At 38.9% G+C, this 14,392-nt stretch overlaps 2 protein-coding genes across 3 annotated transcripts in view; one reads left to right on the forward strand and one right to left on the reverse strand.

The window, feature by feature from the left end:
* Positions 1 to 2,179, forward strand: part of LOC117245912 (high affinity immunoglobulin gamma Fc receptor I-like) — an 89,464-nt gene extending 87,285 nt beyond the window's left edge. For both annotated transcript variants that reach the window (XM_078163909.1, XM_033609518.2), the window contains one exon: positions 826 to 2,179. The gene's annotated coding sequence lies outside the window, so the exon portion shown is untranslated. The remainder of the gene's footprint in view (positions 1 to 825) is intronic.
* Positions 2,180 to 10,618: 8,439 nt separating this feature from the next.
* Positions 10,619 to 14,094, reverse strand: LOC144459894 (butyrophilin subfamily 3 member A2-like). The gene is made up of 6 exons (XM_078164697.1): positions 14,062 to 14,094; positions 13,646 to 13,745; positions 12,940 to 13,278; positions 12,319 to 12,600; positions 10,969 to 11,114; positions 10,619 to 10,763 (listed from the first exon to the last, which is right to left on the reverse strand). Exons 1-6 carry the CDS (start codon positions 14,092 to 14,094, stop codon positions 10,638 to 10,640), a joined length of 1,026 nt encoding a protein of 341 aa, XP_078020823.1. The 3' UTR covers positions 10,619 to 10,637.
* Positions 14,095 to 14,392: the final 298 nt, after the last annotated feature.

Raw genomic sequence — 14,392 nt, forward strand, 5'->3', positions numbered from 1 at the left:
CAAATCAGTGTAACTCCAGTGCTGCTCGTTGCAGTTTGGCTTCTTACTACAGTGGCTGATGCAAAAACACAGATGGCCCTATCCAGAGGTAGTGTTTGGTTTGACTGGTCAGGGCTAATGTAGAAACATGGCAGCACAACATAGCAATCTATATAAACAGAGATCTGCCTCCTATGCAGATATAAATGCCTCATTCTAAAATAAGGAGAACACAACAATTCATATTTTCCAGTGATTATACACTAAAGAAAACATACTTATATTATATTCCATTTCTAACAGAGAAAAAAATGTGACTATGCATAAGCATGTGTTGGACGAGACGCCAACAGCAACTGGCTTAACAGTGTCGGAAATACATGGATTTGTAACGTGAAAATATGTTGTCCTTTTTTTCCTGGTTTAAATCACCGTGTCTGTTTGTTTCGGAAAGGAAGAGACCTCTAAGCATAATTTGGCTCACTGTAAAAAACCTCCTGAACGTCTGAATCGGAAAAGGTGAGAACACATAAACTTACGAGAGATAAAGGGTTAGCACACAATGGCATGTTGTCATGTGAAACTGCTTTATTCATTTAGTGGAAATAATCACCTGGTCCATTTATTTTGGAGAGGAAGAGACCTCTGTGGATACTTCAGCTCCCAATAAAAACCTCCTAAACAATAAACACTTAAAGAATTCCGACTCAGAGAAGTTTTAGCTGGTTGCAATGTGCAATACACTGCTAGATGCCACCAAATCCCCAAACATCTTAAACACTTCACATGTAAAATATAGTCTTGTGCATTTACACCTTTTATCTCTGTGTTTCCTATGTCTTTTAGATCACTGAGGAAGAAACACTTCACTGAAGGAGCTGGAAGGACTGCTTACACCATGCTATATGTCAAAGGAACTTTAAAGACTTTTAGAAAAAGTCTTTAAAATGAACTTTGCTTGAAATAACTTAAGTATTTAGGGCTGCAACTGGTACATATGCAACATATGCTTGGTTGAATATTATGCAGGTTTTTTTTATAATAAATCTTCTAGTCACTATTTGTAAAAATAATAGCAAAGGAAACAGCAACATGTAACAATATTGTCATTTTTAAGTGATAAATTAAGTAAAGAAATGAATAAAGAAATAAGATAAGCAATGTGGGACAATGGATTGTTAAGCCCCGTCTTATCAGGCTTTCAACCACCTCTCATGTAAACTCATCTGCAGCAATAACTGACACCAAGAGCAGCTGATGTAGTTTAAAGAGAGATAAAGTCTGTGTAGGGTGGAGAGGAGGAGAGGTGGATGGATCAAACAAAACAAGACTTTCACAAAGGAGACCGCAGTTTGTGTCCTGTGTGAAACCAAAATCCATGCTGTTGCTGTAATTTACGTATGGTTATTGTACACAGATGTCACTCACAGCATGTACTTCCTTCACGCTGCATCGATGTTACGTAACAGACATGCTTATTTGATCCGAAAACATAATCTTTAGACCTTACTGTAACCATTTCATAACATTAACCACATGTTACAGGTAGTGATGGCCAAATGAGGCCTTGTCTTCATTTTCTGAAGCCACTAGATGGCGGTGTCTATTCAACAAAGGTTTGAAAACACATTTCACTGCCAGTCCTTCAGCCTTTATCTTTAAACTGAGGCTGCGAATAGTCGAATAGTCTTTTTTGCTTAGGAAGGTTCCTAACTGAGTGAAATGACCCGAAAGTATCTAAGTGGCAGCCACAATAAGCGCTGGTCGAATTCTCTAAATTTTAAGGAAAGGTGCCTCAATGCTTCCTCTCTTTTCTCCTTTAACATAGGATACACTGGACTATCCTTTTGGCTTGGAGAAAAGCAACATACTGTCAGATCAGAAGGCAGAGTCGGCTGTGCCTGTGAAGCCACAGTCCACCATGCAGTCACCAGAGACTTATTTCACCGGCTGCACAATTAATGGAAACGTGCAGATAAATGTGTATAAAGAGTAAGTGCCTGGCACACCATGTCTGCGTTACATAGCAACGGTGACAGGGGAGTCCTGAGGGAACTATTTTTGTTGGCGGAAGACAAATAAAATGCTTAAATTATCTATTTTGTCCTCATTTTTCAACATTTCTTAATCAGCCTTGCTTATTTAACTGTTGAACTGTTGTATAAAAGCAGTATCACACTCGAGCTTGTGATGTTGTACTGTGATATCGTCACGGCTCCCTCTCGTGTGATATTGCTTAATTATACATCTTATGCCCTAACTTGTTCATATGCTATATGTTTTGAACTTTCAACAAACGGAATTTAAATTCTATGTTTCTTTGTGGGATTGAAGAAAGGGATATCATCGACGTTGTAAATAAGTTTAAGAACAAAACATCAACTGATGTAAACCTTATTGATATGTGTACACTTAAAGAGGTCATCCATAGCATTGTAAAACCTCTAACCTATATATGCAATCTTTCTTTCCAAACAGGCATCTTCCCACAAGACATGAAACTAGCCAAAGTAGTACCCATCTTTAAAAACGGTGACAGACACAATATGGACAATTATAGGCCAGTAGCTTTACTACCACAATTTTCAAAAATTTTAGAAAAGCTCTTTATAAAACAATTAGATAACTTTATTGAAAAATATAATATTTTAAATGAACAACAATATGGATTCAGAAAGAATAGAACAACCACATATGCAGTAATGACGATGGTTGAAGAAATAGCTAATGCCATCGACAATGATCTTCATACAGTAGGTATTTTTATAGACTTAAGTAAAGCTTTTGATACTATCGATCATAACTATTTACTGGAAAAAATGGAACACTATGGATTTAGAGGGACAGTTCACGCATGGCTGAAAAGTTATTTAGAAAATAGACAGCAATATGTTCAAATAAACCAAACAATGTCTGAACTTAAACCGGTCACCTGCGGATTGCCTCAGGGCTCCATCATTGGCCCCAAATTGTTTATTCTTTTTATTAATGACATATGCTGTGTTTCTAATAAGTTAATGTATTATATTTGCTGATGACACAAATTTGTACTCCTCTGGGGGAAACTTAGAAGAACTTTTGCACACTGTTGAACAAGAGCTTGGAGTGCTTAAAACCTGGTTTGATGTCAATAAATTATCTCTTAATATAAAGAAAACTAAATTTATGATATTTGGAAGCCAATCTGGAAGTGATAGTAAATTAAAAATCTCTAACATTGAAATAGGAAGGGTTTGGGAGACCAAATTCCTCGGGGTTGTGATTGATCACAAATTAAATTGGAAGAAACATGTTGAGTATGTAAAAGGGAAAATCTCAAAATCAATTGCAATCATGTATAAAACCAAAGACATGCTAAATCACAACAGTTTATATTTAATTTACTGTTCATTGATACTTCCTTATTTGACTTACTGTGTGGAAATATGGGGATCTACGTTTAAAACCACAATTGATAAAATTGTATTACAACAAAAACGAGCCATACGCATCATATACAAAGCCGGTTACTATGATCATACTAATCCATTATTTTTAAATTCCCATGTTTTGAAGTTTAGAGACTTGGTTTATTATAGAACAATGCAAATCATGTTTCAAGTAAATAATAAAACACTACCAGACAGCGTGCATAAGTTCTTCATAGTGTCTCAGAGTAAATATGAGTTGAGAGATGGAAGCAAATTTATGTTACCAAAAGCTAAAAAAGAAGTTAAAGGAAGATGCATTTCTTTTAAGGGGGTTCAGCTGTGGAACAGTGCTGATCTCAAACTAAAGCAATGTACTTCCTTTGTTATGTTCAAGAAATCATTATGTGCATTTATATTTAGGAGTTATGGCTGTAATTGAAAAACAAAAAAGGGAAAAGAGTCATGTATGTGCATGAGTACGTATGTATGTGTGTATATATGTATGTATTTTTTTGTTTGTTTGTTTTTTTTTCTTTTCCCACTTGACATCAAGAATTGTGTAGCTCAAGATGCATAGCAGGCGGGCATTAATAAGCTTCGCTTCTGCCTGAGCCTTTTTCAGTCAATTTTGTATTGTTCTTTTCTTTTGCTGCTTTGAAGTATATATATGACTGAAATAAACTAAACTAAACTAAACTAAACTAAACATTATGTTAAACTTAGACGTGATCTATGAACGTTTCGTACCCTCTGTCCACAGCTTTGTTTAACTTGTTTTATAAGAGGATAAACAAATACACAATGCATTATTTTAATTTTCCGATTTTCGTGTGAATGAGAAAAAACGGAAATCCACGTGCTTTTCCCATTTTCATCTTCAAATGGCTAATTAAAATATAAAGGAAACCAAAACCACAAACCTACTTGTTTTTCGCCTTGATAGTTATATCTATATTATCTGCCCCTACTGCATCTCAAAACATTGGCATCGGCTATGCTTATGCCCTAGATGATAGATAGATAGATTCAAGAGTATTATCTAGACCTGCTCTATGTGGAGATGACCTTTGTTGTGATTTGGCGCTATATAAATAAAATTGAATTGAAAACAATAGATCAATAATCAATGAAGTAACGTTGCGGTTCCCCACAGCAGAAACTATCACTGTCACTTTTATTATTATTTTTCACTTTTATTATTTATCTGTCTATCTATGCAGTAGGGGCACATAATATTGATATAACAATAAAAGTCAAACACAAGTTGGTTGTGGTCTAATTTCTATTCCAATTGCCCATTTGAAGAAGAAATGAATATGGATTTCCATTATTTTTTTTTATTCACACAGGAAAACAAAATAATGCATTTAATATTTGTTTATCCTGTTAAAACAAACAAGTTGAACACAGCTGTGGACGGAGGGGACACGCACCAGTAACATATGCTCAGTTTGCATCAGTCAATTTATTTGTTTGAGCGTTGTTGTATTGTCAGCCTCTAGTAATATCATTAATTAATTTTACTAATTGGGATCTAGATGGGTAAGTGTGAGCAAACATTCTCAGTGTGACAATTTCATTTCAGTTTGTGGCTGGTAGCCGATATTCCTTTTTTTAAATTCAATTCCGACCTTGGTAATTAAATAATATCTTTCACCGTGTTGTCCACGTTTATATATCCTGCATGAAACAACACGGTGAGAACGTAAAGGGCGCATTATCTAAGATGGGCTTTTTGTAGTCCATCTTTAGAACATTGTAGTTTCACCACAGCAGACCCACGCCAATAACATCCGCCGTCGCATAATTACGTAGCCCAGTGTAAGTGCTGTTGGATTCTCTCAGCACCGCAGTTGTCTTTTCCTAAGTCCTTATGAATTCTCCTTGACATCTTCCCTTGACCTCATGACGTTTTCCATCGAGGTCAAGGAAAAGTGTTTAGGAAAAGACGATAGGAGGGACTTTTCGACCGCAGCCCAAGAGTGCTATCTGGTGGAGTGAGAAAATAATGAAAACGGTTCATGAGGCTTCATTTATCCATCACTAGTTACAGGGTGTTTCAACAGTGCATCACATAGAGACACCAAGGGGCAACACAAAGCATCAGTATTTGATGACCTGTGAATGAGAATGAGTTAGATACTTACTGTACTTACAACATGCATATTCTGTCACTTAATATTTGCACCAACATTTGACCTCCACAAACTTCACTTAAATACCTTCAGGCGTGGCAATGGCAATGCTCAGATGTTACGGTGTGGTTTGGGAGAGATTTTGGGCTGCAAATGTGTAATTTCAAAAGGACCCTAAAAGTTGCTGAACACATTAAAAAACACCGTATTCCAAGAAATGAACCAGTTTAAGTGTTGTGCATACTGACTCACTGAATGTCTGTGGAGGGGCACCAAGATTTGAAATCAAGACCTTGGGATCTGCAATCAAGTGCTCTACCAATGAGCTATACCCACAAGAACACAGGTCTTGTCTTTCCACCATACGTTTTTGTTGGAAAAGTTATAGTATACCAAAACTCAGACGTTGCTTGAGTTGTTGCTGTTGCATGTCAAAGCATATTTGCATCATCTAAAAAAGTAAAAAAACATTCCAACATTTCTGTCACCAGAGCAGGTAAGGACTCTGCAGCATTTCATGGCTGTTGACAGAAAGAAGAAGACAGACTGAAAAGATTGATGGGAGCCAGAGTACTGTTTGACTTTTCACCTCCTTCAGCATCTCATAACATCTGACATCAAAGAGGAAAAAGGACCTGACCACATTAGGAGGGCAGCAACTCCCTAAGCCACCCACATATGCAAACACATGCACATACAACAGTACACATAAAACACGGCTGACAAGCCAGTGTACCAAAAGAGAAAGAGTGCCAGAGGAATCAGTCATTAGTTCAACTGATATGAAGAGGATTTGGTTACAATCAGAATGTGACAGTACAGTTGAGTTAAGGACCTCTTAGGATTTCATGTATGCTCTGTTTGAAGGCAATTCTGTCTTATAAAGTTATGTTGTTTGTTGATGTCCGATGTTCCTCTTTTCTCAAAATTATAATCTACCCATCAAAAATGACAGGAAATGATAAAACGAAAAATTGGGGTGCTGTAACATACAAATCAAAGTGTAGTTACCTGTTGTTTTGTTTTAATCCAAAAGGTTTTGCCTGTCGAGCTAGCTACTCTAGCTAGCTCTACCCCCAGGGCTCACATGGACTTACCTTTCTTGTGGGTCAGCGGTGGAAATTCGGAAATGAAATTGACGCGCAATTGCAACGAACGACGTTTTTGAACGCAAGGTTTGAAATTTGACTCCCACAATCACACTCAACACACTCTCCTGTGTAACATACCTCGGGCGGGATTCGAACCCGCATGTTGGCAGCTCTCTACGTTGGCGGTCGGCATCCTTCCACTCTGGACCATCTCTGGCGATGAGCAATGCAGCAAACAACAGAGAGCAGGAAGATCAGACTGAAGCTACATCAGCTTCACCTTCATCAGCCTTCAGAGAAACAACGTTTACTGGCCGAAACATGTCCTGGTGTTCTCTGAGACTGTTCTAGACATTCTTTGGTGGTTCTGGTGTTACTTTGGCAGTCACTGAGGAGGTAACAAAGGTCCTTTGGGAGGTTCTAGGGGCTCTGTAAGATGTTCCCTTGGTCACTGAGGAGGTTCACGAAGCCTTTTAACACAAACAGATTCAAATGGACAACTAAGAAACCTTACTTCTTGTTTGTGGGAGACTCACTTGCCATGTTGTGGTCTTCATAGCTCAGCAGGTAACAATCCAGTTTCACTGTCTGGGGGTTGTGGGTTCAAATCCCACTTGTGCTCTTTGTGGTATTCTTCTGTCAACTCTCAGGGAACCATTTCATCAAGATGTATCTTACTGTGGATGCTCTGTTTCACGAAGACACAGGACTCATCAGGGATTAGACTGATTTCTGTCTGTTTTAATCCATTTTCAATTAAGGTGAAAATTGTGAGTTGGCTTTAGTGCTATTGAGGGCGTCAACCTCAAGAGCTGGAAGGTCCCCAGTTGCGGGGGAGGGGCCACCCTCTTGTAAGCAAATGCACCACGGGGCATTTTAACTCATGAAGACATAGTCAGGTTGCAAACTGTTTTGAGCTGAAGAGGCTTGAGTGGCGAGCTAGCGTAACCATGTCTACCTGAGCAAAACCGAAATCAAACACCAAGGAACAGCAAAAGCATTCTCTATCTGTGCATAGTGCATGCCAGCATAACAGCGCCCTGGCTATCTCTCATGTTGTGCCATCTAGGAAATCCACACCTCAGATGAATCCTGAGAATCCACCGATCCCAGCAGTGTAACACCTATCAGTGTACGACCAAAACTTATTGCATAAACTGTCGAAGCAATGAGGAACAATCCTCCCATCGTACATGTAAGACTGCAAATTGTGTCCTACCTTTGCTGTGCTTGTTGTCAAAAGTTGGTCGAGTCGTACCAAAGGGCCACTGATGTGTACTCCAATGCCTTCAGGTCATTTTAGTAGATTGCAGCCGTTGACATGGTCTGTCTTCATTTGAATGGTGAGAGCGAGGTTTTGTAGTGACCTGACACCAAAGAGTTCAATCCCCAGCCTTTGATTTCATGGTCTGTGGCTCCATCTATTGGCTGAATCTGGATAATTTGCTCTATTTCACTTTGATAGCTTCAGGCTTGGCAATGGCAATGCTCAGATGTTATGGAGTGGTTTGCTAGAGATTTTGGGCTGCAAATGCATCATTGCAAAAGGATACTCACTCTAAAAGTCACTGAACACATTTCAAACCACTGCATTTTATGAGGTGAGTCAGTTTCAGGGTCACAGTATTGTGCATACTGACTCCCTGTCATGGCGTACTGGAACCTTTGGTGGAACTTAGCCACCGTAAACAACATTTCTTTCACCTGTGCTTTCTCTACCAAGGGAAGTCAAAATGTCTGATGTGAAAATGATCTATTTCAGTGGCTTTAAAAACTAAGCAGTTTTGTCTCACATACTTAAACTCAAAACAACTTAACCAGACACCAACGCTTGTAGGTGGAGATCAAAGACAACCATTTTCATGAAGTAAAAGCTTTCTGGCAAACATGAGTGTAGGGGATTCTCAGATTTGAGCCAGGGACCTCTTGAGCCACAGTCCAATGCTCTAACACAGAGCTAGTCCCTTGACACACAAGTACACACACAAAAAAAGGCTTGTGATACGTACTAATGGCAAAGCATCCGTGCTAGATTGTAACAAACTGTTTGACTGCTGATTAGCCAGCAATACACATCGAGACACAAAAAAACTCACCTGGCTTATCTACAAACACTCATGTTGCCTTTCTCTCATTTGCACTGTTTTTTTCTATGGAGGCCAAAAGGGTGTAAATTAGGTTACTTTTCTCTTATAGTGCAAACAGCTGATAACCATCCTTTTTCCAGTGACTGCTGTGTTCACCTCATTTCCATCTGTTCCTGGGCAGAGGCCACAATGCACAGGCTGTTGTAGTAAAAGATCAGTTGTACAGAACATATTCATCAGTATTACAAACCTGACCCATGGAATCCTGTTCATGACTTTATCCATCTTCATAACTATACTTGCTTTTAGTGACTGTTTTTGTATGCATTGTATTGTATTGTCCTCTGTGTTGAAGGGAATGGTGTTAAGAGTTTCAGTTGATCTCATCAATCAACATCTATTTTGTGTTCCTCATTGATAGATGACGCACGTCTATGAGCAGCTTTGTGACAGTTCTCAAAAATCAAATAAAGACAATTGATGTTTTTATACCTCACAGTCTGTATGTGGTTGTCTTTATTTAAATTCAGTGTAAATACAATATCCATTACATTGTCTTATTATGCTTTGTTGTCTCATTATGCTTGTCTGCATTTAACCATGACAAAATCACTGCAGAATAAGGGCTTTTTGGAAGCTATTACAATTCAAAATCACAAGAAGAAAGCGGACTAACTCTCTGTGGAGAGTTAGTCCGCTTTCCTTCTATAAGTCAATGACTTCAACATTTTTTAGCAACTAACAAATGATCCTGGTACTTCATTGCCTCCTTTCCCTGGCAGTGCTGTACTTTTTTTTTTTTTTTCTTTAGTGCATTTATTTCACACCAGACCACAGCAACCAGACAGAACAAACTACAGACACCAACAGAGCAATACAGCGAAAACAACAACGCCTGGCCTGAAAAGGGGATGGACGAAGCATAGCTTGTCTTCTTCTTGTTCCACCAGGCCTTGAGTTACAGGGTTTGTTTCTGTGTGCACACAGGAAAGACATTTAAGTTATATTTAAAAGTTATAAAAGTTGCTGCTTAGCAACCTTTTTATATATACATTAGGGGTGTAACGGGTCACAAAATTCAAGGTTGGGTTTCGTGCGATCCACAGTACGGTACGTTTTAGATGTTTGTTTTTTTTTCAATTTATGTTATTTAAATTAATTTATTTATGAAAACATCTTAAAGATAGATATTTTTTGCCTTGAACAATAATGGAGCTATACTTGAGTGACTCATCTTCTTAGGTGTCTTCTTACCAGCACATAAAACCAAAAACAGCTTCTTATGAAAAATAATATGTATTATTGTAGTTAAAAAAAACAAATACAAACCAGGGATGCACCAGTTTTGAAGTTCTGGACTGATACTGATGTTTGGAATGACAATTTGGCCAATAGCCAATACCAATGTTTTTGTTGATGATGTTTATTTAGTTTTTGTCATTTATTCCCCCTTTTGTTTTTAGGGAAACAAAGAAATCTACATTATAAAAAATTTACCTAATTACCTTCACCCAGTACTCATTGTTACCCGTCAGAGCTTGATTGCATGATAATGTAACTCAGTGCAACCTCTGTCAGCTGTTAGTTGCAGCCACCAGCTGTTTAGAGCTAACATTATCTAGCTCTCCTCCTGCTGATTTTAACATGGATTCATTCTTCACAATGTAACATTATCAGGGAAACAATAGGTGAGTTTACGGTCTTAATCTATGTTCGTCCCAAACATGTTTTACTGGGATGCAAGCAGCCACAAGCGAACTCATCACACAACAGTGAGATCACACAGCCCATTTGCCATTTATAATCATTGTATTCTTCTTCTACCTGCTCATTAATTTAAATTTATGACCGTTAGTCTTGAGCCCTGCTTTTTAGCCTGCACCAAACTAATGTGACACAAGATAAAAACATTGGCCACTGACATCTTACGATGAGCTAGCTAAGTGTGGTGTGCCTCCCAGTGAGTCTTGCTGGAGTAGAATGTTCTGGTGTGGGGGCTGGATGGGCAGACAGCATGTGGCCTGTTTCATCATGTGGGCTGCCTTGTTGAGCGCAGTGGCACTGAGAACAAAACACAGCTGAAGTCGTACATTTTATTTTCCAAGTGGTAAAAGCACAGTTCACCGCATTGTTCAGTTCATAATGCAAACCCAAATGAAAGCCTTGTACCTATATATATATATATATATATATATATATATATATATATATATATGTGTGTATGTGTGTGTGTGTGTGTGTGTAAATGAATTAATTTATGACTTACTGATTTGTTTTGTTTCCATTTCCACCAAGCGAAAGCAACTATGAGACTGCACAAAAAGACAACAACCAAAGCAATGACACATTTGTTGATACATGATGATTTGTTGTTGTTTGTAGATGAACTTGGTGGAGTCGTAAAGAAATCAGCTGAAATGACAAAACACAGGACATGACATTAATGTCAAACTATACCTCAATCCTTTGAAACTAACAAAGACAGAATTTTATTCAGTTAGACCATATTTGTGTCATTAGCAGTTTACAAAGTCATTATTTTTAACCAGTGCAGGATAACGTATACAGTATGGTCTGGTGTAGATATTCATGCCCCCCAGAGGATTCATCCATGATGACCCTTTGACCAGTTCTCATATGCCACCATCTAATTAAAATCTCTCACACACGAGAAGTTGAAGGTTGCCAGGATCTTTTAATTAGAACATGAATGCTCGTCGGAGGGTGTTCCCATCACATTTCTGACACTACAGGCTAAGTTGCCCAATTTTTTTTTTTTTTTAAGATGTATGGCCCCCAGCCCCTTTGTCAGTGAGTTTTACATCCGACACCAACGCAAATAGCCACCTTTCGCAGTGTCATGATACGCTGCCGGTCAGCCAGACATCACCTGTCGTGGTTGTATGCAGACAGGTGGTGTCAGTTGATAACATGGCAGGACAGCATTTGTCGCAGCATTATGATAGGACATAATGCGTCAGGTTGAAACTGCCAGAAACTACACTACAAGGGTGGATGGAAGGGTCAGTGGATTGGTCCAGCAAACCCCGGACTGTCACCCAGGAGCCTAGTGTTTGCCTCCCATTTGTTTGTTGAGCCAAACCTTGAACTAACTAACTAACTTTTCTTAAACTAAAGCAAGCACCAGACAGGAGAGCTGCATACTGTATTAAAAGCACCCAATGGTTTGATTGTGAAACGTTTTCATCCAGCAGAAATCGATTTCAAAATGCCTGACAAAGATCTCTGTTAGATCAAAACATTGTACAGTTGCCTAAACCTAACCTAACCTGCGGCGTCCTGGGACAGCAACAGCAGATGCAGTACAGTCTCAAGCGCATAATATGTAGATGTGAAAGTCCACTGACAAAGCAGTGATATGTAACAAACTTAGGATGAGAATGTGTTGGCAATTTACATTGTAATTAACGAGACACCATCTTGGAGCATGGTATCTTCTTTTAATACTTTCCTCATGCACCACGCTCAAGACAAACTACACATTTTCAGTCCCACGACTGGTCAAGATTTAAGAATAGCTCAATCTAAATGTAATTTGCAGTCCACAGAATAAAGGGAGCCTGCTAATGGGACCATAGGCCATTGGTTTATTTACCTGATATGTGAGTAGTTGTTTCTGTGGTCCGGTTGATGTTCCTCTGTTGGACTCTACAGGTGAAGCTGTTGCTGTGTCTCTTCTCCACAGTCACTCTGCTGCTGACAGTATAGAGGTCATCAGGACCTCTGACTGTCTCTGTAGGTCCAGCAGAGAGGAGCTTTCCCTCACCGTCCAGCCACAACACCTCAGGCTCTGGATACCAGCCTGCAGACTTACAGTCTAACATCACTCTCCTGCTGGTTATGTTAATACTCACAATGAAAGGTGGAGAAACAGCACCTGAAGAGGGAAGAAAGGAGAACCTGAGAATTAAATGAGCACACACACATAGTTACTGATGCACATTTAACAGACCTGCTGATGAAACTCATACTACAAGGTACAATCAAGGTACTTTTGCAAATTCTCCTTGTCAGAAATCATTTTCCTGTTATCTTAGTCATGAATGTCTTCTTTTTTATTCCCTCAGCTTGTAGCTTTAGTTTCAGTTCATTTAAGGCAGCACCCTCAGTAGTATGTTAAGAGTCATTACACATTTTTTTCATATCTTTGGCACTTAAATATATCTTATTCGTCCAGGCCCAGCAAAAACTGGATGTAAAATGATCCGTACCTTACCAACTTCAAGCTGAATAAAAGAGTGACCCAGTCCTGGAATGAAGCATTTATATTGCCCCCCATCAGAGAGTGTCACTCTGGAGAGCGTCAGTGAAATGTCTCCGTGCTTCAGTTTGTCGATGGACACTGATGTTCTTCCTTTGTAGGACGGATGTTTCTTACTCTCCAGTTCCACACCGTCACGCCACACATGAACAAACCTGGGGTTCAGGTCAGGTCTCGCCCATTCTACTGTCATGTCTGAAACATTCTTGGCAGGTCTCAGATGGCATGGTAAAATGATGTCATCACCAACTGTTGCCACTATTGGCTGAGATGGACAAACCACCTGATGCTGGCCTGAGGAAGAAACAAATCTGTTTTAGCTTCAGCAAGAAGAAATGTGTTGTGGTTTTTGCATTTTCTTTGACTCAACTAATAACCTTTATCATTCAAAGTTCAGTGGCTGAGGCTCAGTTAAAAAAAAACAGGTAGGCAGTAACATTATGGGCCGTTCATTTTAACTGCAGTGTGAGTCATTAAACTGTTAAAATTTGCATGTTCTATCAGCAGTTAAAATTTGTATAGCAGACATCTTGTCACTTGTGCAAGACAGAGTTGGTCTAAAAAACACATGACTGCATGTTTTTCAACTCTTGTTAGACATTACATGTATTTTTACATTCATGAAGCTGTTACTAATTGATCTGTGTGTACAGTATGTTACCTTCAAGACATGATGCTCGGAAAAGGAGGACAAACAGCAACAGTGAAAGAGATTTATGATATGGACCATCTTTCACAAGGAAATACTGGACTTCTGAAAACTGAATAATTTGTCAAATGTTACTTTACAAATAGGAATATGATAGGATAACAGTGTGAATCACAAAATAAAGAAATATAACTGTAGTGTTTGTTATTAAAGTGTTCCTTTATGACATGCAATATAACCAACTCTCTGTGCCCAGTGTCTTTTATTAGACAGTAGCAAGCACCATCTGTTTACAGGTGCTGGTGCTCAGCAACAAACTTTAAAATAACCTGCAAACCATTGTAGGATTAAATGTTCAAATCAGATATTTAAAGTTATGTACATCTACTAAAGCTCAGTTCTGAGAGCCATAAGCTCATACAACATACCTGCCCGTCCTCCAGCTCAGGTGTGGACTCCATCATCAACTGGCAGTTTGTGTATCACTAAATATTTCCATGCAATCTCTCATGGTTTGATTACCTGCATTTTTCATATCCATCAGAGCGTTTAGAGACGTTTGACCAATAATCAGTGAAGAAATTGTGGCGGCAGGACACAGCTGCAACAAGACAGAGGAACAGGTTGCACAGAATCATTTCATAACTGAGATAGTTAACATTTAACAGGTGACACTGCACACATAATGTGGAGACAGGGAGGGAGGACAGCTCTGCCTCCTCATGCAGCTGCTGTGCCAAATGAAAGACAGGGACGGAG

This window comes from Epinephelus lanceolatus, chromosome 22 (assembly GCF_041903045.1).
Source record: "Epinephelus lanceolatus isolate andai-2023 chromosome 22, ASM4190304v1, whole genome shotgun sequence".
Taxonomy (NCBI): domain Eukaryota; kingdom Metazoa; phylum Chordata; class Actinopteri; order Perciformes; family Serranidae; genus Epinephelus; species Epinephelus lanceolatus.

Coding starts and splice junctions, on each gene's coding strand:
- LOC144459894 (XM_078164697.1), bottom strand. CDS start 14,094: ATGGAGTCCACACCTGAGCTGGAGGACGGGCAG. Junction 13,746..14,061: donor CTGAGCTGGAGGACGGGCAG/GTATGTTGTATG, acceptor CAAATTATTCAG/TTTTCAGAAGTCCAGTATTT. Junction 12,601..12,939: donor TTTTATTCAGCTTGAAGTTG/GTAAGGTACGGA, acceptor TTCCCTCTTCAG/GTGCTGTTTCTCCACCTTTC.